At 33.0% G+C, this 23,558-nt stretch overlaps 1 protein-coding gene and 1 long non-coding RNA gene across 2 annotated transcripts; one reads left to right on the top strand and one right to left on the bottom strand.

Annotated features, from left to right (window-relative positions):
* The first annotated feature begins 13,324 nt into the window (after positions 1–13,324).
* LOC112588101 (uncharacterized) lies at positions 13,325–16,490 on the top strand. Its single transcript, XM_025296649.1, has 4 exons — positions 13,325–13,405; positions 13,697–13,823; positions 13,893–14,246; positions 15,665–16,490. The coding sequence occupies exons 1-4, from the start codon at positions 13,325–13,327 to the stop codon at positions 15,820–15,822; spliced, it is 720 nt and encodes a 239-aa protein (XP_025152434.1). The 3' UTR covers positions 15,823–16,490.
* Positions 16,491–22,260: 5,770 nt separating this feature from the next.
* Positions 22,261–23,496, bottom strand: LOC105183590 (uncharacterized). The gene is made up of 4 exons (XR_003112551.1): positions 23,195–23,496; positions 22,910–23,062; positions 22,516–22,802; positions 22,261–22,301 (listed from the first exon to the last, which is right to left on the bottom strand). It is a non-coding gene; the product is annotated as an uncharacterized LOC105183590 (long non-coding RNA).
* Positions 23,497–23,558: the final 62 nt, after the last annotated feature.

Below are 23,558 nucleotides of genomic sequence, written 5' to 3' on the forward strand. Positions count from 1 at the left end.
CTAGGAGTCAATTAACGTCGTGTAAAAATTTCATGGAATTATAATAAATTTTGCGAAAAATATGAACAAATTAGTTTTAATGTCAATTTGTCCTCAAATACCGTACGCACCTTGTACCAGGTATGTAAATATGAAACCGGAATTTGCCCATAGATGGCCCTAACTGTCAATGTAGTTACCGTCAAACCGCGTCATTGGCGCCATTTCCATTTGTTGACATCTGACAAAGATTTTCAACTCACAACAATACAAGTTTCATGCAACAGCATACTTTGTAATAGCGTTGAACATATCGAATTTTATGCCTGGAAGCTACCATTTGCGGACAGCATTGATTTTCTGTTACCATTTGAAGAAAACTGCTGCAGAATCGCATCGAATGCTTGTCGAACTTACGGTGAACATGCTCTTGATAAATCACAGTGCTTTGAGTGGTTTAAAAAATTCAAACGTGGCAATTTTGACGTGAGAAACGAAGAACGTGGAAGACCACCGATAAAGTTTTAAAACAGCGAATTGCAAGCATTGTTGGATGATGATAACGCTCAAACGCAACAACAACTCGCGGATCAATTAAATGTGACACGAGAAGCCGGCTTCATACATTTGAAAGCCATGGGAAAGATCCAGAAGATGGGAAAATAGGTTCCACATGAACTGAATGAAAAACAGCAGGAAAACCGAAAAACCACTTGCGAAATGCTGCTCGCCAGGTACAAAAGAAAGTCATTTCTCCATCGAATTGACTGGCGATGAAAAGTGGATATATTTTGAGCATCCTAAGCGTAAAAGATCATGGGTAACTCCAGGCGAACCATCGACATCGACTGCAAGGCCAAATCGCTATGGACGGAAGACAATGCTCTGTGTTTGGTGGGATCAGAAGGGTGTGCTGCTATTATGAGCTGCTAAAACCTGGCGAAACCGTTCATACTGAACGCTACCGACAACAAATGATCGATTTGAATCAAGCTTTGCGTGAAAAACGACCAGAATATCAAAAAAGGCAACACAAAGTGATTTTGCTTCATGATAATGCACCATCACACACAACAAAACTGGTCAAAGAAACGAGTGAGGCGTTTAGTTGGGAAATACTTTCGCATGCGGCTTACTCACCAGACTTGGCTCCGTCCGATTACTACTTATTTGCATCGATGGGACACGCACTTGCTGAGCAGCGCTTCACTTCTTACGAAAATGTAAGAAAATGGCTCGATGACCGGTTTGCCTCAAAAGAGCAACAGTTTTTTTGGCATGGCATCCACAAGTTGTCAGGCAGGTGGGAAAAATATATACCTAGCGATGGGCAATACTTCGAATAAAATATTTTTATCATTTTCGCACAATAAACGTGTATTTTCTATACAAAAATTCCGGTTTCATATTTACATACCTGAGTAGTTGAAACAGAGTTTCAAACACTGGTTAAATTTTGTTTCCAAAGCAATTTGAAAATAAAATGCGACATTTGTGGCGAAATCATAATTACTTATTCTTGGTGTAAAATATCGCTCGGTGTAAAATTGTATTACACATTTTTCCATGATCATCATCTTTGTAACGAAAATGTACCATAAATACATATAACACATACATTATCCGCAATTATATGCAAATTCTGTATGTTTCTTTCAAATATATTATTAAATATATATTATATATTGTTTTTCTACAATATTATTCTTCTACAATTTATTATATTATTTCTCCCTACTTTGTTTCCCCATATTACTACTTCATAATTTGTCTGAAATTCTCCGTTAGCTTTTCTTTGGCAATTAGTAATGATATGTTGTATTTTCACACTACATGCTTCTGTACAAATTGCAACACCGCGCACATTTGCTACTGTTGTTATATATTCACATTTATCTTTGCTCACGTCTTTATTTCATATAATATATTGCATATCATATCATTAGAATTAATTCGTTTAATCTTGTAATATGTAGTAGAAAATATGCGCAAGTAGTAATAAAGCATAGCACAAGTGAAGAGAAATAACGCAACATTACGTAGAGTACTTACTGTACGCAACAGTACCTACCTGCTTGCACAACACGGTGCCTATAACGCGAAGTTATTAATCATGTAGTTTTGCCAAAAATTGAACCGAGGAACCATACTATTATTATACAGGGTGGGGGATTATAAGTTTACAACCCGAAATGTAAAGGTAGATTGGGTTAAGATAAACATAAAAGTCCCATACCGTTTTGCGAAATTCGCAATAATTATCGAGTTATTAATGACAGAAATCTGAGGAATGGGAGCGTGCCGACATAGATGATTGGAGAAACGTTGCAACTACTCAAGCCACAGCGCGGCCCACTCGACCCAGCAACTGTTGGCGGCGTACGGCGAGACGTAGGTCCAGCGAGATAAAACAACGAATAGGGGCGCATTGTCTTTCCCCTCGCCGTACGCCGCCAACAGTTGCTGGATCAACTGGGCCGCGCTGCGGCCTAAGCAGCTGCAACGCTTCTCCAATCATCTATGCCGGCGCGCTCCCACTCCTCAGATTTCTGTCATTAATAACTCGATAATTATTGCGAATCTCGCAAAACGGTATGGGACTTTTATGTTTGTTTTAACCCAATCTACCTTCACACTTCGGGTTGTAAACTTATAACCCCCCACTCTGTATATGGATGGGTTTGGCATTAATGTTCTTTAATTTTTGTCCTTACAAAAATTTAAAAATTTGCGAAGGTAACGGAGAAGGGGGAGGGAGAGAGGATATTGCATTTTGAAAAATTTGACTAGACCGATGGAAAGAGTATAAAATATTGTAAAACTATTGTCTGAAACACTTTTCATATACCTCATATTTCATAAGATATTAAATAACAATCCGAAAAAGTCCGTTTTCTTCAAGGGATTGTTTCGACCTCTAAACCTCGAGATAAAACACATAAAAAACCTCGAGATAAAGCGTATAAAATAATATGTATCTAATGTTTTTTGATGCTCTACAAAATATCCAATGCCCATCAAAATTGGTGAGGGATGGTTGGGTATGTTTCCTTGTAAGAAATAATTTTATATTATTCTCACTTCACTTAGTGTAAATGCTAAGATGAAACTTTGTTTATTTAGCAATAAATATGTTGATCCTCATCTTATACTTCCATTTTATGCATTTCCAGTAACTTTAAACAAATGATTAAAAACAATACTAACTTTACCTTTACATTAAACTAATAAATATTGAATGCTTATTTATAAATAATGATAATAACAAAAGGATTCAAGTGATAGACTAAAACGTTCCATATACAGGATGTATAAAAAACACCGGGACGGTGAAATATTACAAAAACTAAGCATTTTAGAAAAAAATGTTTCAAATAAAAGTTGTAGGGTTTCAAATAATCTATTTACTAACATTATGAGTATAACCTTGGGTGACGTCGCCAAAGTCAAAACAATGTCACCTTGAACTTTTTAAATGGGACCCTCCACTTTTTATTCTTGTAGCCCTTCTTCAGACCTTATCAAAGCACTATAATGTTTTCTACTTTGATTAAGCCGTTTCGAAATTTCGAGCTTTTTACGATAAGATGTCCAGCAACCAAGGCAAGATCGAAGAAGTATCTAGGTATAGATAAAAAGTCAGATTCTGCATCTATTTTCGCTATCATAGTCTCACAGAAATGAACATGTCTATCAAAATCGTTTTCATTTAGCTCATGAATAAGTCGTATTTTGTAAGGGCGAAATTTATTCCTTTTTAATATCTTTTATTATCTATTACTATTTAACTAATAACTATTTAATTAATATTTTACGCACAGACACAATATTTATCTCATGTTCTTGAGCAGTTCTGCGAACAGAAGTTTGTGGATTCTCTACGAATGATTGTAAAACATTCAGTGCCTTTCTTCATTTGTTGCTGCGGTAGGCCTTCCTGTTGTAAGACGATTTTTAACGCTTCTTGTCCCTTCAAACCGCCTTAAAGTTCGTTCAATAGTTTATTTCGAAAGAGGATTCTCATCTCGAAAAGTTATATTGAAAAGATCCTTTGCATCTTGATACGATCTTAATTTATCACCCCAGCCCCCTATCATCAAGACAAATATTCGAATACGCGTTCGATAAAATGTTACATTTTAATTGATGAAAATTATCGAGATGGAAATTTTGAAACAAATGTATAACTATCAGCAATACTTTAAAATGAACTAAATGGAAAAAATGTACAGAAATAAACAAAATAAAAATTGAGGAAATCCTTACAAAAACGTTTGAGAATAATGTTAATCTCTAAAAGAAAAAGTAAAGTCTAATAAATAAGCTAGAAAACAAAAAGATTTATTCAATAGACAGAAATTTGAATTAATTAGATAACAAAATCGATAATTCAATTAAAGAAAGAAAAATCACTAAGAAAAATCATTTATCTTTTCCGTATGAAACAACGCGTATCATATACAAGTAACGAGATAAAAGCTTTCTATTTATAAAATAATCATAATAAATATAAAGGCAAAAAAGAGCTATTAAAATAAATAATAAAGGCAAATAAAAAGGGTTGTAAAAAATAATTTTTTTATATAAAATCATTATTTTACAATATTATTTATAATATTAGTATTTACAATATACAGGATGTATGAAAAGTAACGGGAAGATAAAATATTGGGGACTTGAATAAGTTAACCTGACTTTTTGTTAATTTGATGATTTTGAAATTTCGAAAAATTGATGAATTAACAAAAAATAGAGCATTATTGTATCAATATATTCTTGAGATTAAATAGAATAAAAAATCTAGTACCATTTTCTTATCACGACAAACAGTTAGCGAGATATCGTAAGTTAAATATTGAAAAAGTTACCAAGTTATTCTTAAATATCTCAAAAAATATTAGGCAAATAAAAAAATATTTCAGACAAAAGTTGTTCAAATTAATTGGTGGAAAAAGATGGTGTAATAAAGAATTAGAGTTTCCATTTAAGATTTTTATGTCGACCTTGATAACGTTTTTCAAGGTCATTCCAAAGTCGAACAATTATTAATATCTGATAGCTTTTTTAAGCCCTACAACTTTTGTTTCAAATATTGTTTCAAACAATCAATATTTTTTTAAATAATTAGCCGTTCCAAAACTTTTAGCAGACCCTGTATAGCTATCATTAGGACCATTAGAATCATTAAAATATAATTTCATAAATTGCTTATATATTAAAATACAATATTTGATAAGAAAAACTTCCATATAGGAAAAGCATATGTTACTTAAAAGGAAAAATAATCAACTGCATATCTGACATTTTGTGCAACTTATTTCAACTTTACTTCATTGATAAATACTTTTTAAACGTTTTCTATAGTTTTCTTATCATAAATCCAGAACAGGTCTCTAAACTATTTATTTTATAATTCATAATAATGAATACTTGACTTTATTACTTTTATATTTATCTTTAACCAATATAAATTTTTTAAATTCTAAACACAATCGTTCTTTTAGATTTATTCTTTTTTTAAGATTTTAATTTAAAAGATTTCTGAAAATTCATATATTGGAAATCAATTCCCTTACAAAAAAAAACTCAAAATAATTCAATTTGAGCGTAAATCTGAATACTCAACTGAGTATAATATTCAACTTGAAAGTAACCTTTATATTTGAGTGTTGATGTGAGTGTTATCCTGAACTTGAAAATTATGTGCGTTAATTTCAACCTGAGAGATAATTTGAGCATTACTATATAGTTGAGGGTAACGCTCAAATGAGCATTCAAGTTGAGAATAACTTTGAATTTTTTAATTCTCAAGTTCTGGGTAACATACTTGTATTTAAATCTGAAGCAGTTATTACATTAAAGCTTAATATAACAATAAGCTGGATATGTAGTTTAATGAATAAACTGCAGCACTTGACAGGCTATTGAAAGCAAATATTCATTTAAAATACTCATTAATATTAACAATGAGTAATATAATAAAAAACAATTTGTTACTAACTAACAATTGATTAACAATTTTGTTAATAAATTGTTTATTATGGCTATTAAGTAGATTAAAATAATACAATGAATATATACTAAAAATATACAGTAGATGGGGATAAAATAAGTGAACGAGTGTATAGGAAGAATCAGTTGCTTTATATAACAAAATTTGCTTTATATAATAAAATATAACTATTTCTGTTTCATAAATTATTAATCAAATTAAAGCTTCTCTGACTTTCATTATGAAAATAATATCTAAAATACACTTTATATAAAGCATTTTAATTTAAAATAAACAATGTAATTGGTAAAAGCATAACATAGAAGATAAAAATATTAGTTCCTGGATATGCATCTAATTTTGGACGTTTGTATTATTTTGATCTTTAAAAAAATTATTTGAAATATCAAAATATGTAGAATATACATATATATTCGATATATATATTCTATAGTGAAGTTTAAATATTTGCATTTAAAAACAATGTAATATGAATGTCCAGAATTAGATACATATGTCCAGCCATTAGTGTTTTTACATTAACTGATATTATATTTAAAAATAATGTCATGTATATGGTATATTTTTATTTATATCACTATTATTCATATAATTTTGCAGTATTTTATCAATAAGTTTTGTTTTAACATACTTCAATTTTTTTTATTAGTATAAATAATTATTGTAAAGCATTGTATTGGCATAGCATATTATTGTTACACAATTATTTTCCAGTTTATTTAAAAAAACAATATTTACAATATATTAAATTTAAAAATTTATTATATAAAATAGTTTATCATATAAATTGCAATCATAATATTCTAAATTGGCTACATTTATTTATACAGTTTAAACAATCATGTTTAAACAGTTTCAAAATTTCCAGACATTCGCACTTAACATTTCAGTGTTAATAGAAAATCATTAAGGAAAGAGAATGAACGCTTGGTGACTCTTGAGAATATTTAATGTAAAGAATACTACTAGTATTCTCTACAGTATTTTCTACTAATACTAATGTAGAGATTAATTTAATGTAGAGAATAACACTCAAAAGTTTAAGGCTTACTCTTATCTATTCAGTGTCATACTCAAGTATTCAGAGTAAACTTTTAAATATACGATGTTTATACTCAAACTGGAATGCGAATACTCAGTTATTGAATATACACTCCATCTTTTAAGGTGTACATTTTTTTAATGTATATTCACTGCCAGTTTAACTTTACCAGATATAGAATTATTGGAAAGTGTCGATTATATGCATTGTATTTAGATATTATAACCATTGATTATTCAAAATAATAATAATAATATTGTACATGTTATTTCTCTCTTCTCTAATTTTACAATTTACATTATAAATATTACTCTGTTTAAATATTATATCAAATAGTTGGTTTTCTCGAATAATCAACAGTTATTATCTACTAAATCTACTAAATAGACATAATAACATAATGAGTGTAATCGAAAATATCTAGTGACTTTATATCTAAATAGACATAATAACATAATGAGTGTAATCGAAAATATCTAGTGACTTTATATCTAGTAAAATACTAATATTAATCCATATATTTGTATTTTACTTCTGACTTTTTCTCAGGCAATTCACTAGTATTAAAACAAAATATTGCAATAATTAACAATATTACTCATTGTATTTCTATTTCCAATAGCCAGGCCTATTTCATGGAAAGCCTTTCATCATATAGTATAGTTTCATCGTGTAGTATACTTTCATAGTAATATATTAGATAATAAACATTATCTAAAAATTGGTAGTTGGCGAAGTAAAGATAAACATTTCACATGATAATAAATATAATTTTAAAAGATAAGAATCATTCACAAAATTAATTGATATATGTTACAAAGGTTTTATATATTTTAATATAATTCAGAAAGTCTAAACATGTCTACATCCAATTATTATTTTAATTATTGTTTTACATGTAACTAGACTCTTATTAAAAAGTATTACTGGATGTAATAAATTGTCCAGTGATAAATTATTATTGTTCAGTAATTTTAATACTCGTATAAGTAATAGCTAATTTATTATAACTATTAATACTTTTCTATAAAGATATTTAAGGAGCTTTTCGCGAAATTATAGCGCCATACGACAATGACAGCAAATAAACAGAATAGAGCATATCACGTATCAACATATTCTCTTTTCCCCATCTTTACCATTAGAAAATATCAATAAAGATAGTGAATACATGTAGTAATACGAAACTCATCGACTTACGTGAGGTGGGACCAGCTCTCGATCGATACGACGTCTATATATATATATATATATACAGATGTGTGTGTATAATGTGCGTTGCGCGCACGTGTATGTCTTTCTCTTCTCCTTTCTTGTTCGCTTTTAGTCTTGCTCGTTCAGCTTACTTGCTGTCTCTTTTTATTCTCTCATAAATTGTTTTCACACTGTCTCTGTAGAAGGAACATTGTGCACACAAAACAAATAAGACTGGCAAATATATAAGCAAAATTTGACTAGCGTATGCTTGTACAAGACAAATTGTACAAAACACATCCAAAAAAATACATCCGAAAACATAATACGTAAACACTTGTTCCGATCTCTACATACAATAAACTGAGTTTTCCGCCGTGTTTCGATGTTATCACTCACAGACTGACTTCAAGTAAGCGATACACTCAACTTCCGTCAAAACTGTTGCGACTAGCCTATCACCTTAGAAACTATACGACATAAAGTTATTTTACTCCCTAAACAGGAAAGCGAACGAAAGTGGCACTCAGACAATTAACAATGCTGTTGTTGTTTTTGCTTCTGTGTATACGATGCATATTTTTACACAATTGAGTTAATGAGAAGATTTTTATTCCGGATGGAAATATGTCGTAGAACAACTACATCAATAAGCTCCACAATACTGAAGCGCCGGCGTGTTTACCTCCTTCCTCGCTGCTCTTCACCATCACTCCCACTATTTCGTCATCCCCACTTTCGTTCCGAACAGTGACTACTGCGTTCGTGTATTTCCGCAATCTCCACTCACCACCCATCATCTCCTCGTCTTACTGTGGCATTTCACGATCACGTTTTTTTTATGTTAACCTTCTTTTTCAATCTATGCCGTTTCTACAAATAACATTATTTATTTTTCTTCATCAAAGATTCAATCATTCTAAAAATTATTATTCTAAAATATTATTAAAGTACCTCTGTTTTTATTCATATCAAGTCTTCCAAAAGTAACGGACTCCTCTATCTCAGAATCTATGCATTATAGGGAAAAATGACTCGAACAAAAGTTTTAGGATTCATAAAGTTCTGTTTTTTGTGACCTCAAATTTAACCTTGATCTCGACCTTGAAGGTCATTTGAAGGTTAACTTGCGTTTTTTAAATGGGAAACCCTATTTTTTATTACACTATTTTTTTCTGCCAATTAATTTGAACTGTTGTCTAAAACATTATTTTATTTGCCTAATATTTTTTTAGATATTTGAGGAAAACTTGATAACTTTTTCAATATTTAACTTACGATATCTCGCTAACTATTTGTCAAAAGAAAAAATGGTACTAGACTTTCTTGCTTTATTTAGTCTCAAGAATTTATTGTTATAATAACGCCTTGACTTTTGCTAACTTACTGACTTTTGGAAATATCAAAATCATCAGATTAACAAAAATCAGAGCACTATTGTAACAATATATTCTTGAGACTAAATAAAGCAAGAAAGTCTAATACCATTTTTTCTTCCGACAAATAGTTAGCGAGATATCGTGAGTTAAATATTGAAAAAGTTATCAAGTTTTCCTCAAATATCTCAACAAATATTAGGCAAATAAAAAAATGTTTTAGACAACAGTTGTTCAAATTAATTGGTAGAATAAAACAGTGCAATAAAAAATAGGGTTTCCCATTTAATAAACGCAAGTTGACCTTCAAATGACGCTTAAGGTTGAGGTCAAGGTTAAATTTGAGATCACAAAAAACAAAACTTTATGAATCCTAAAACTTTTGTTGGAATCATTTTTCCCTATAATGCATAGATTCTGAAATGGAGGGATCCGTTACTTTTGGAAAACTTGGTATTTATCTCCCATTTCAACTATACTTAATTTTTTTAATATTTTGTCTCTCTAGAATTCATGTATTTCATGGTTTGCCCCGTCATATCTTTTTGAGTGTCCCGGATCAGTACGAATAAAGTGTACGAAATCCATGCGATTATTTTAAAAGGTAAATATTACATTTATTCATAAATAAGAATATAGAAATTATGCTAAATGAAGAATTTCTAAATTTTTAATTTATCAGGTATTTTATTTTATTATATTTTACACGCAAAAATTTATATCAACTACTTATGTCTACGCGTAACACTATTAACCTTTTGTAATAGAATTATTATTTGCCGTTCATCACATTTTTTTTAATTTCTAACTTTCTTCTACAGGAATGTTAATGAAAACTTTCTTCAAAGTATTCAGAAAGGTTCACACTTTCTTCATTTATTTTTCTGATTTTAAGATACATTTTAAGAAAGATAATTGTATTTCTATTTTTTTATATGTCAGCAGCACGGAAATTAGTGAGCTGGCCTTTTCTGAATATCTGCTAATTTCAAAATAATATTTTATTTATTAAACTTACTCTCTTAAATTTCAGATGGAGAATTATATAGAAACAGAGACCGAGGAAATAAAAGATATGGCGAATGGTAAATATAAAAATAATTCAAACCCAGCAAACACAGAATATAAATGTTATATAACACAGAAGTAACATGCAATATAACTGCTGTTACATGTTATTAATATTGAGGTTATATAATTTCCTATTATAACTGCAATGTAATTACCTAGATAAAAATTCGTAATGATCACGTTTTATCATAACGTGATGTCATGCTATGAATCCAATTTGATACCATTTTATAGATCATTACGTGATTAACATAATATGAGAACAAGATGTACACAAATGATATATAATATGTGTGCATATTGTAGATCTAATTTTGATTATAATTGAAGATGACATATAATGGACAAATTATGTACAAATGACTAATAAAAATGTAGCAAGAAGTCGTAGAAAGCTGTGCTTAGCAATTAAGTAGCAAACTTTAGTAGTAATTGTGAGGAAATAGAAATTTATTAAATTAGTTGGATTTTAAATATACTCGAGTAGTCCATATCAATTATTTAACAGATTGCCGCTAGAAATTCAATACCGGCTCAATGTATTATATGGTTAAGCCAAGCGTGTAGATAAATAATCATGAAATGAACTCATAGTTTCAACATAATTGAAGAATTGCGAATGCTCATACTATATAAATAATATTTTTTATAATATCCCAGATAGCCAAACCTGCGCAAACAGATTCTGAACAGAACCTGTTGACAGATTTTATTGACAATAAGGCTACAGACTGTAGACAAAATCTGCTATGTCAGGCGATGTTGCCAAATTGATGTCAGTTATGCGACAGAATCTGCACACATAATATCTGACAGTAGACTGGCGGCAGATTGCGAGCAGAGTCTACGTATATATAATCTAACAGCAGTTTGGCGACAGATTGCGAGCAGAGCCTGCACACATAATCTGATGGCAGATTGACGGTAGAATGTGAGCAGACTCTGCTCATTTTTCCGCAGACTCTGTTAGTCATTTCATAAATTATTTTATTAAGGACGGATTGTGTTCCATCTTCTTGGTAAGCTAACTAACAGTTAAAACATGAGTTTGTCTTTATTTAAACATGCAACAAAAAGTACAAATATATAAATATTCGTTTATTACAAGTTTTTCTTAGCTACTGTGCATACATCGAATGTCTTCTATAAATTTCTTTAATTAATATGTATAGATTGTTACTGGGACTTTAAATTATTAATCAGCAAGCTGCGAGAAACTATATGCAAGATAATTTTTCAAGACAATTGACTTCCTGACAATTAGTAAAGAAATCTACAATAGTTATAGCAAGCCTTAAACCCGTTCTACAATAGAATATTTCACGATATAATTAGCTCTGTGTAGCTTATCACAGAGCTTTGAATGTATTATATATAAACTAGTATTTAATAATAATATATAAATAAATATAGTATATATAAATTAATGTTAAAAATCGTCTTCAGAGCGATTACTCCAGTTCACTCGAGAACGCTATTGCGGCTTAAGGCTTGCTACACGTATTATATACCCGGCCTAATGGCTCTTGCAAACCAGCACAATACGTGACGCGATACGTGAGATGCGATGCATGATATCCAATGACTGCAGTTCTCCTGTTTCTCCGGAATAACTGAAGGCTCATTAGATATCGCGTGTCGCGCGTTGCATGTCGCGTCGCTCATCACGCTGGTCTGCGAGAGTCATAAGGGACTGTGTACGCTTTTGGGAGTGTTCCCATATTTACTGCCAGTACTAAAAATATATAGTGTACGTAACGTTAACTATAGACTTTCAATACTGGCAACGAATATTGGAATACAGTGCTGCTTACTAAGCGCTTAGTGATTATCGTTTCTGATTGGTTCATTCCCCTAGATTTGTTAAAGATCTAAATGAATACTCCAATCATAAATAATAATCACAAAGCACTTGGTAAGCAGATTTTCTGCTGAACGCAGCCAATGACTTCTGTTATTAGTAAACTTTGAATTCGGAACCGACTGGGCAATATTGAACTTGCAGATTGGCGAATGCAATTTAACTGGTATATAGGGAGTGCCACGGTCTCACTGGCTGCGTTCAGTAGAACAAAATGTTCAGTGAGCGCTTAGTGATTATTGTCTGTGATTGGAGCGTTCTTTTAGATTCTTCGTAGACCCAGAAGTATTTACCAATCAGGAGTGAGAATCATTAAGCGCTCACTGATCATTTTGTTCCACTGAACGCAGCCATTGGTCGCATTCAGCAGAAAAATTGCTCCGCTACCGTTCCGTAGCAAACGTCTCTGATTGGTACGTCTGTTCGGCCTTGCCAAAGATTTTAAAAAATTCTCCAATCATGAACATTTGCTACTGAGTAGTAGCGGAGCAGTTTTCTCCACTGAACGTGACCATTGTTTCAAGTGCGACTGTCGTTACATGACGTATAATAGAAAGTCAGTGCATAGTGTTTTGCTCGGGACGTATATTTGCTGCAAAACGAAATTCGGCCAAAAAAATACGTAATTATGGAAAAAAATTATTATAAATTATCCGCGTCGCGCAAATCGGTGCATAAGTTGTGTAGAAGACAACAAATTAGGGTTATGTCGGAGATCAGAGAGAACTTGAGTTCATAAAATTCCCCTGTATGTACCATTGTCGATAGGGAATCAATAAAGAATAATAATGTTAAAGATAATCCTGGCTCATCAATTCCAGGCTGTAGTTTTTGGAACAATAGTCTTAATGTTTCCACTGATGATTATGGTATTAGGGATGACACTCATATTATTAATGAATCTTCTTGTTCTTTCTCATCTTCCTCATCTTCATGCGTTTTAGATATTAATAATACGTTGTCATTATCTTCCCATGATTTATCACAAACATCCTTTCGTGAACGATTAGCATCTTGCTTTGTCGACAATAAATTAACTCACGTGTAAGGTAATAATGTGTTATCTCTCCTTCGAACACATCCTTGCTTTCCGAATTTCCCTAAAGATGTGAGAACTCTTCTTCATACACCACGAAATCAAGTTGTTACATATAACGTAGAGCCAGGAGAGTACATTTGATGTGGAAGCAGGTATCGTTGAAAGTCTGTCGAACGTTTCATTAACATTTATTCCTACACAGCTTCAATTAGATTTTAATACTGATGGATGCACATTGGATAGAGCAGGTACTATTCATATCTGGCCTATACAATGTAGAGTATATAATATACAGTAGGCAAAACTCTTTGTTGTAGGGATTTATAAAGGTGCACATAAACCTCATGATGCTAATATCTTTTTCGAAAAATTTGTTACTGACATTAGAACAATCCTATCAAATGGTGGCATTAACTTTAATGGTAATAAAGTACCAATACAATTGAAATCATTCATAGCAGATGCACCAGCTCGAGCTTTTGTTCTTAATCATGTTGGCCATATATCTTCGCAACCATGTTCCAAATGTAAAGTTTCAGGCACACAATGTGAACGTCGTAATGTCTTCCATGGAATCAACCATTCTTTGAGAAATGATGACGAATATATCAGATGTGTAGACGAAGATCATCATAAAGAAGGCACAAGCCCATTATCGTTGCTTCCAATAGGTATGGTATCGCAAGTGCCTTTCGAGTACATGCACTTAGTGTGTTTAGGTGTAATGAAAAAGTTATTGTCTGCGTTAGTATATGGGAAATACATACGCAGAGCAAAACTCTGTGCAAAATCAATTTCTATAATTAATACTAGGTTGAATATTCTTCGACAATATTGTCCTACTGATTTCGTAAGACGCCCTAGACCTCTGGATGCATGCTCCAAATATAAAGCTACAGAGCTTCGTCAGATTCTTTTGTACACAGATATTGTTGTTACTTATGGTGTGTTAGATGAACAGTTATACAAGCATTTCCTATTATTACACTGTGCTATAAGAATTTTAGTATCACAATCTCCATTGAACAAATATCTTGATTTTGCACAACTTGCACTGCAAAAATTTGTCCTTCGTTGTGGTTCTCTCTATGGTGCTACTTTCTATTCATACAATATACACGGTCTTCTCCGTCTCACTGACGATGTCAGACGTCTTGGAAGTTTAGATTCCTTTTCACCTTTTCCATTTGAAAACAACATATCCATTTTTAGGAAATTTTGCAGGAAGCCAGGTTTACCTCTGCAACAGATGTTTAATAGAATGCAGGAAATACAGATGCACCGAACAAGTGATAATCAGAAAATAGATTTTTCTATTCGTGTCTCCATGCCACTTAATAATAGTGATCATTGTCCTCATTATCGTAAGATACAATTTGGTAAAATAATGTTAGGTATAGACGTACGAGACAATTGCTGCATCTTATATGATGGATCAATCTGTATTGTTTCGAATATCGTTGTACACAATTCTTCGCATTATTTGCAAGTAAGGAAATTTTTGGAAGTAGATAATTTTTATGATATTGGAATAATATCTTCAGCTGTTAAAATTTATAAGTGCGGCAACTTGAGCAGTGATTTTATAAATGTTAATGTAGACCAGGTTTACGCAAAATGTTATAGAATCCTCTTTTGGGGTTGTACATTAATTGATGATAGTGAGAGTGACGAAGACAGCCATTCAAAAACAACGATGTACATTATTGCTGCGATAATACATACTGAAATAATATAATATGTTCTACATAATGTTTTTTAGCATTTATTATGAAAGAATGCGACAAGAAGTGCATGATTATTTGATGTCTTGTATTTATGGGCTTAGAATATTTCTGCTTGATTAGTCATTTCTCTGGTTTTATCTTCTTCTTTGTCTGTTCTGCATTTCTATTTCTCGTATTCATTGTTTCAATATCTGTACAATTTTATCGGATAATGCACATGCGAATTTGTAAATAGAAAAATATATAACGTGAAATGGACGGTAAGAGTATTAAATTTCTTCATTATTTGTCATACGAATATAATAGAATATATCTGTCATACACATTCTGCATTTTAATGTTTCATATATTTGTGCTTACAGAAATGGAACGACCAAAACGAATAGTGGGTAAACCATCACGCTACGAAACCACATCGCCGGGCGAAGTCCTGAAACGCACAAAGATAGGAACAGCAAAAATACTTAATACGAACATTAACACGTTGACTGCCACGGAATTTTTCACGATTCCGGTCTAAAGAGCCAATTTGATTAAATCATGTTATATTATTAAAAACTTTAATAATAGTACATAGTAATAATCAAAAAGCTTAAAAAATGTTTTTTTTTTTAAACATTTTTTATTCTCTTTCCTGAGGCCATCTATTTTTATATTTACACTGCTATGCTACGAGTTTCCTCGTAGCTGTACAAATATGGCAAGTAATGAAGAGACGAGATAACTCGTAGTAGGCGTCCTGGGCAAGTAAACAACCTACGAGATATCTCGTAGTTGGCAGTCAACGTGTTAATGACGACATAGATGATATTCGAAGGACTCTGGAAAGTAACGCACAAAGTAATAATAATGAACATTTTGACAATTCTTTGACACACACATACGTTGAACCACACACGCCCGTAATACCGCACATGTACACACAACCAAACACAAGTAATATATTATATTTAAAACTATCTCAAGTTCATCTTCAGATACTCAGTAGCCAATGAAATGACCCATACATTATCTCAAGATAAACTTAAGACGTTCTTAAATATAAGATCCGACTATGAATACCGGCCTTAGTGTTAACTTTTGATCACAAATGCAAACAGTGAATTTTATGTAATACTCATTACCATGTAATATTTATTATTTATTATAATATTACAGATGAATTACGATAAAGAATTTGTAAATTTCCATCCTTTTTGGAACAAAAAATGAATAGTCCAAAACATGTCCATGTACGAACATCCATTGGACGTACAGTATATATCCATACATTAATTATATAAAGTGGATTTCAAATGGATGTCCACTGGATGTATGTTTATTATTAGTCAATGTACGTACTTATATGGACGTACAATGGACAACTATTTTATGTCCATGGATATATGAACGTAAAATGGACGTAAAATGGACGTCCATAAGACGTATTGCGCTATTTGGGAAGATACCGAAAAACAAAACATAGGTGTATGAATTATGCGAAAAAGAAATTCCAGCCGCAAAACGACATTGCTTTCGAGCACATTTCAGTGGCCTCAACGTTCCGAGTTCTAAATACCAGGTGTGTCGGTAATTCCTTTTCGGTTTTTTCGCTAAAGAAAACACGTTATTTACAATGGATAATTAAAATATATTTATTCAAAGTATTGGCCATTTGATTCTATACATTTTGCCCATCTCTCAGGCAATTTATGGATGCCATTCCAAAAGAACTGTTTCTCCTTTGAGCTAAACCATTCATCGAGCCATTTTTTAACTTCTTCGAAATCGGCGAAGTACTGCTCTGCAAGCGCGTGCCCCATCGATGCGAAAAGGTGGTAGTCGGATGGAGCCAGGTCTGGAGAGTACGGCGGGTGCGATAAAACTTCCCATCCAAGTGATTTCAACACTTCTTTGACTGGTTTTGCTGTATGAGACGGCGCGTTGTCAGCTGCAAAATCACCTTATCATGTCTTTGAGCGTATTGGACGTTTTTCGATCAATGCACAGTTCAAATTGATCATTTGTTGTTGGTAGCGATCAGTATTAACTGTTTCTCCAGGTTTCAACAGTTCATAATATACGATACCAACCTGGTCCCACCAGACACAGAGCATGGTCTTGCGACCAAAGCGATTTGGCCTTGCAGTCGATGGGCCGCCTTCGCCAGGTGATAACCATGATTTTTTTCGCTTGGGATTTTCGAAATAAATCCATTTTTCATCACCCGTTACTATTCAATGCAGAAATGACTTCCTTTCATACCTTTGAAACAGCATTTCACTGACGATTTTTCGATTTTCCAATTGCCTGTCATTCAATTCATGTAGCACCCATCTTCCCATCTTTTGGATCTTTCCCATCGCTTGTAATCGTTCACAAATTGCTACTCGGCTCACATTCAACTTTTCTGCCAATTGTTTTTGAGTTTGTGTTGGGTCTTCATCCAATAACTCCTGCAATTCCGCATCTTCAAACGTTTTCGGCCTACCAGGACGTTTTTGTCTTGAACGTTGAAATCACCACATTTGAATTGTCGAAACCACGTTTCACATGTTCTTATGGTTGGAGCATGCTCACCGTAAGTCTCTACCAGCAAACGATGACTTTCAGCGGCTTTTTTCTTTTGATTAAACAAGAAAAGTAATGCGTGCCGCAAATGCACGTTTTCAGGCACAAAACTCGACATTTTCGAAAAATTATTAATCTATAACGCTGTTATTTTGGCGGAACGTAACTTGTGTAGTTTTGAGGTTAATGTCAGTAGAATAAAATAACATATGTATCAAATCATAACATTGCATACTTATGGCTAGTGACATCTGTTACAAAAACCGGAAAGTAATTACCGACATACCTGGTACAGATTAGAGATGTTTATCGATATTCGAAATTATCGAATATTCGATATTATTTTATTTTCGATATACAAATATCGAATAAAAAATATATGAATAAAAATCGAATAAATATATTTTTCAGCGAATATTTATTGAATTTTTTTTTTAAATGATTTTTTTAATATAAAGCTAAAGTCAGTAGCACACGGTGCTCGTTTTCATGCTAGTTTTAGTGACATACTAGAAATGTTACATTCTGATTGGTTGCGTTCAGCAGAACAAAGTGATTAGTGAGCACTTAGTGATTCTCGCTCCTGATTGGTAAATACTCCTGGGTCTATGAAGGATCTAAAAGAATGCTCCAGTCACAGACAATCACTAAGCGCTCACTGATCATTTTGTTCTGCTGAACGCAGCCAATATTACATATAACGTGCATGTTAGTAGTAATTTCCTACTCAACAATAACAGTTATATTGTTGAGTAGAAAATTACACAACTAACATGCACGTTACATGTAATATTAGGCCTGTTCGTTTTGTCTGCACTGTTGAACTGGTGCAACAAGTTGAAGTGAGAAAACTTACGTTTGTCTCACTTTAACTTAATGTATCAGTTCAGCAGTGCAGACTAAACGAACAGGCTTATTGTGTTTGCTGGGTTCTTATTGGCTACCGAATTATTCGACATTAATTCGATATTTTAACTGCTTATTCGATATCGATATGAGTACTTTTAAATTTGGCGAATTCAAATGCGAATTCAAATGCGATATTTTTTTTCGATATCGACATCTCTAATACAGATGCAAGACGCTCTTCGGACGCTTCGGACAGCGAAGGAACGACACCGCCACAGAGGACGTAATCAACGTAGAACGGCAGCCGGTCCAAGGATACAGCGCGACTTATGGACGGACGAGCGTGCAGACGAGGAAGAGGAACAGGACCAGCAAGACCCGAAATAAGGTATATAGCACTGTTGAATAAATACGCAATATTTACAAGATATTGTGAAAATATAGATGTTGAATATTTCGTAAATATTCTAATGTCCGACATTTTCAGACATGAAAAGGGTATGATAAGTATCTAAACATGTTTGTCATACGTATGTTTATAAAAAGAATTCCGATTTATAAAAGATGTATGAACAATATCATAAATATTTTTAGATATTTATCATATTTTTTCCATAGTTGAAAATCTCAGACATTAGAATATTTATAATATATCCAACATCTTTGTTTTTAAAATATCTTGTAAATATTGTGTGGTATCTGAACAGTGAGGAGTGATACATCTGCTGGAAATATTTAGCTGAATTTCTCCCTCACATATGACGCAATTTCAATATTATTTCGTTAATGGCTGCGTTCAGCAGAACAAAGTGATCAGTGAGCGCTTAGTGATTATTTTGTCTGTGACTGGAGCATTCTTTTATATTTTTCATAGGCCCAGAAATATTTGTCAATCAGGAGCGAAAATCACTAACCGTTCACTAATCATTTTGTTCTTCTGAACGCAGCCAATGTATACAATTTTCTGTAATATTCAATACATTTCACGATATGTTGTTTAATATGTATATATTGAATATCACTGAAAAATGCCTACATTCATGAAATAATACAGAAATAGGGTCATGTAAGAGAGAAATGTAGCAAAGCATTTACAGCAGGGATCATTCCTCACTGATTACTGGTAGTAAAGTTATATGTTCTTCAATTTTTCATTTCCGTTCCCTGTATTTTATTTGACCTCATCTATTAATCGCGTCCGTCATATATATTAAAAAATATAAAAAATTTCTATATTTACAGATGCATGGGACGAGGATGAGGTCGAAGCACTCACGGTCGCAGGAGGTCGAGAGAGAGAGGGAGATGGAGAGAGGGGGAGAGGGAGGGAGAGGGAGAGAGAGAGGAGGGTGCAACATGCACGCACACACACGCGCGCATGTGCGCGCACACACACACATACACACGCACGCACATATAACACGTTCTCTTCTCGAAGAGAGAGGAGTAAATCGGTACTTTTCAGCACCTATTTTTAAAACATAACGGGAACACCTCAGTGCAATAAAAGGCATTTTTGAATGCCAATATCTGAATCGGCACTTTTTAGTGCCAACTTAGGCTAATATTACATATATCGTACAAGCTTTTCGGATACATTGATTGGCGTACGCGGAGCAATCCTAGAAATATTCTGTTTGTTGACTAATCAACATATTCGAAAAGATTGTTGTACGACAAATGTAATATTAGCCTTATATTTTAGTGTATTTTTGACACTGTAACAAATTAAAAAAATTGTTACATTAATAATAAATCATTAAGTATAATTTGTAAAATATTAATAAAAATTTATTAACATATTTGATTTTACTTAATAATTAAGCGGGGAATACAGATTCGTGCATAATATATAATTGACCAGCAAATGCATTATCAGAAGTCATTTCCAGCTGTACGTAAACAATGAATGATTCTAATAAATTCATTTGCTTTTGCATTGTACATTATACACTTGGCCAAAATCTGTACTCCTTGCTTTACTTGAACCTAAGCTACCTGGTTGAAGTGGGAGGGGTGTAATAAATGAATATGGCAGAATCTGCTCGATATTTGGCGCCAATTTGCTGTGGAATTTTATCATTGAGCTTTGCTCGGTATTTGACGTCAACTTGCTGCAAGGTTTTGTCGCCAAGCTTTGCTCGGTATTTAGCGTCAATTTGCTGTAGGGTTTTATCGCCAAGCTTTGCTCGGTATTTGGCATCAATTTGCTGTGGAGTATTATCGCCAAAGTTTGCTCGATATTTGGTGACAATTTGGTGTAATGTTTTGTCTGCAAACCTTGCTGGGATCTTGGCGCCAATTTGCTGTGGAGTTTTGTCAGCCAGTCTTGCTCATTATTTGGCGCCAATTTTCTATATAGTTTTGTCAGCAAGCCTTGCTCATTATTTGGCCCCAATTTGGCATCAGAATATGTATACAAGCTTTGCTAGCAAATTCCGATGCTATTGAGGACACAGATGGCACCGGATTTGACAGCAAACTTTATACAAGTTTGGTGCCAATTTGGCAACAATTTGCTACCAAATTGTTTGCTGAGCAATATTCTCTAAAGATAAAGTACTTTTATAGCTATGGCACTTGAGATTTTTCCCTAAAGCTTGTATATTGACAATTCGATTTCCAACACAAGCGGATTTTGTCGATGCACATGCATTTTGCTGATCTTGCAGCATTGAAACTATCACTACGACATTCTTGCCATCGCTTAGAATTGACCTCTCGCACCTTTTCCCTTAGTCGTATTTCTTGTTTCTTCATAAACCTACCTTTAAATCGCGATTTGTCTGACGACATTTCTGTATGCACCTACATACGCGCTGCGTGATTGTTATAGGTTATAGTGGTCGTGTTGTTGCTGAGCGAACAGCTATGATAATGCAACGTTGCCACTCGTTCTCTCTCGCATTCAACTACGTAGTACATGCGATTGATATATTTCAATATTTATTTTTCTTTTTTATTAATATGCCGTAGTAATGCAGTACAACTTCATGTTAATTATTTATTCGATTTTTAGTATAAGAAAAGATACATATTTTTATATTTCTTTTTTGTACTTTATGTTGATTTCCTCAGTTGGGGAATAACTACCTTAACAGCGCACTAACATAGTTATAAGCATGTTCTGAATATGAGTCATTGGCCCATATTCAGAATGCTCCTCGTCGCGTGCGATCGCCTTTTGTTGCTTACGTTGCCCCTCGCCGCGCGCGCTTGCCTATCGCCACTCGCTGACTCCGCCTGTATCAAATGTCTACGTGCTTACTGCGATCGCCCTCCGCTCTCTACGCGCTCGTTGGCCCACATGTTTTAATTAATAACTCGGTAACTATTGCCAATTTGACATTATGGTACATGACTTTTCTTCTCAGCTACACCCAATCTATCTCCAACTTTTGTCTACATGATCAGCTATCAAACACCCTGTATAAGCGCACTAACAGCTCCTGTCACATTTAGAAATAATAATAATTTATTTATAATTTATAATAATAATTTATAATAATTTATAATTTATAATAATAATTTATAATAATTTAAATCAATTATTGTTTTATTTTCTTCGGCAGAAAAATTTTCCCTTCTCTTGTCGCTCATCTATAAAGATACGAACACGTATATTTATTAAAACTATCCGTTGTTAAGAGCAAGCAATGAATAATAAATAAGCAATGTAACAAAATTATAAGAATGAAATGTAAATTAATATAATAAATAAACTTACTATACACTTACTATACACAATATAATAAATAAACTTACTATACACTTACTATACACAATATAATAAATAAACTTACTATACACTTACTATACACAATTTGATAATATATCAGAGCACTCCACTTCGCAAAAATCGTCAACGGACATTTGAACATCGCTGGGCGACGCGCGTCTCGTACTCTTGCCACATCCATATTACGCGATATGAAAAGAACCAATAGCTACATACTGCTCGGAAACGAGCACTCTTATTGATTGTCATTGCGTCTTTAGGTAATAGTGCTCTGTTCTTGCGTTCTGCATACGAGCGTTAACAAGCGCACCTACATCTCGCGTATTTAGAAGCGTATATGTCAGCGTATATGTTAGCGCGTTCTGAATATGGGCCATTGTGTATATATTAAACAAGACAACATAACAGACAACAAACAAGACAACATAATTATATTATTGTGTATATATTAACAGACAACATAACATACCTCACGTGAATCCTTTCTCAGCTGCCAGTTACTTCGACCTATATTTCTTATCCACAACATTTGCATTTCCTTTTCTTATGGAAAAGAACACATTTTACTTCCCTTGGTCAATGCACTCTTACAATTTTTTGCAACACATTTAAGCATTTTATGCTATAATAAAGAACAGATTATATAACTTATACCTACACGTATATTTACACAATATATTGACTGCTACATATATTTTTATATTATCTATTTTATAAAAATATTAATTACAATATATAGAACACAAAACCTCACTTTTCTTTTAACACACTTTCACTATGTACACTTCTTTTTCTTTTTCTATAGCAGCGAGCATAAATGCCATTGGCGGGTTATAGACGACATATAACTTTAATCGTAATCAGCTGATTCTTTAGTTCATATTTCTTGTTTCTCCGCCTTTTACCTAGCAATGTTCACGGAACTTTACCGGAAGCGGACCCAAACATGGCGGAACCAATCAAAACGCTGACATATGGTGTCCGTATTCTCCCTTGAGGTACACTAGTGCGAAAAATCGGTGTCGCCGAAAACACTGTGTTGGCCGCTCTCAGGCTCCTCTCTGACTGAACTGAATACTTTTGAAGGTTATGTTGGGCCTTTCGCCAAACTATGTTCT

Source organism: Harpegnathos saltator, unplaced genomic scaffold, assembly GCF_003227715.2.
Source record: "Harpegnathos saltator strain DR-91 unplaced genomic scaffold, Hsal_v8.6 scaffold152, whole genome shotgun sequence".
Lineage (NCBI taxonomy): Eukaryota > Metazoa > Arthropoda > Insecta > Hymenoptera > Formicidae > Harpegnathos > Harpegnathos saltator.

Coding starts and splice junctions, on each gene's coding strand:
- LOC112588101 (XM_025296649.1), top strand. CDS start 13,325: ATGTTAAAGATAATCCTGGCTCATCAATTCCAGGCTGTAGTTTTTGGA. Junction 13,824..13,892: donor ATGCACATTGGATAGAGCAG/GTACTATTCATA, acceptor TCTTTGTTGTAG/GGATTTATAAAGGTGCACAT. Junction 14,247..15,664: donor ATTATCGTTGCTTCCAATAG/GTATGGTATCGC, acceptor TTGTGCTTACAG/AAATGGAACGACCAAAACGA.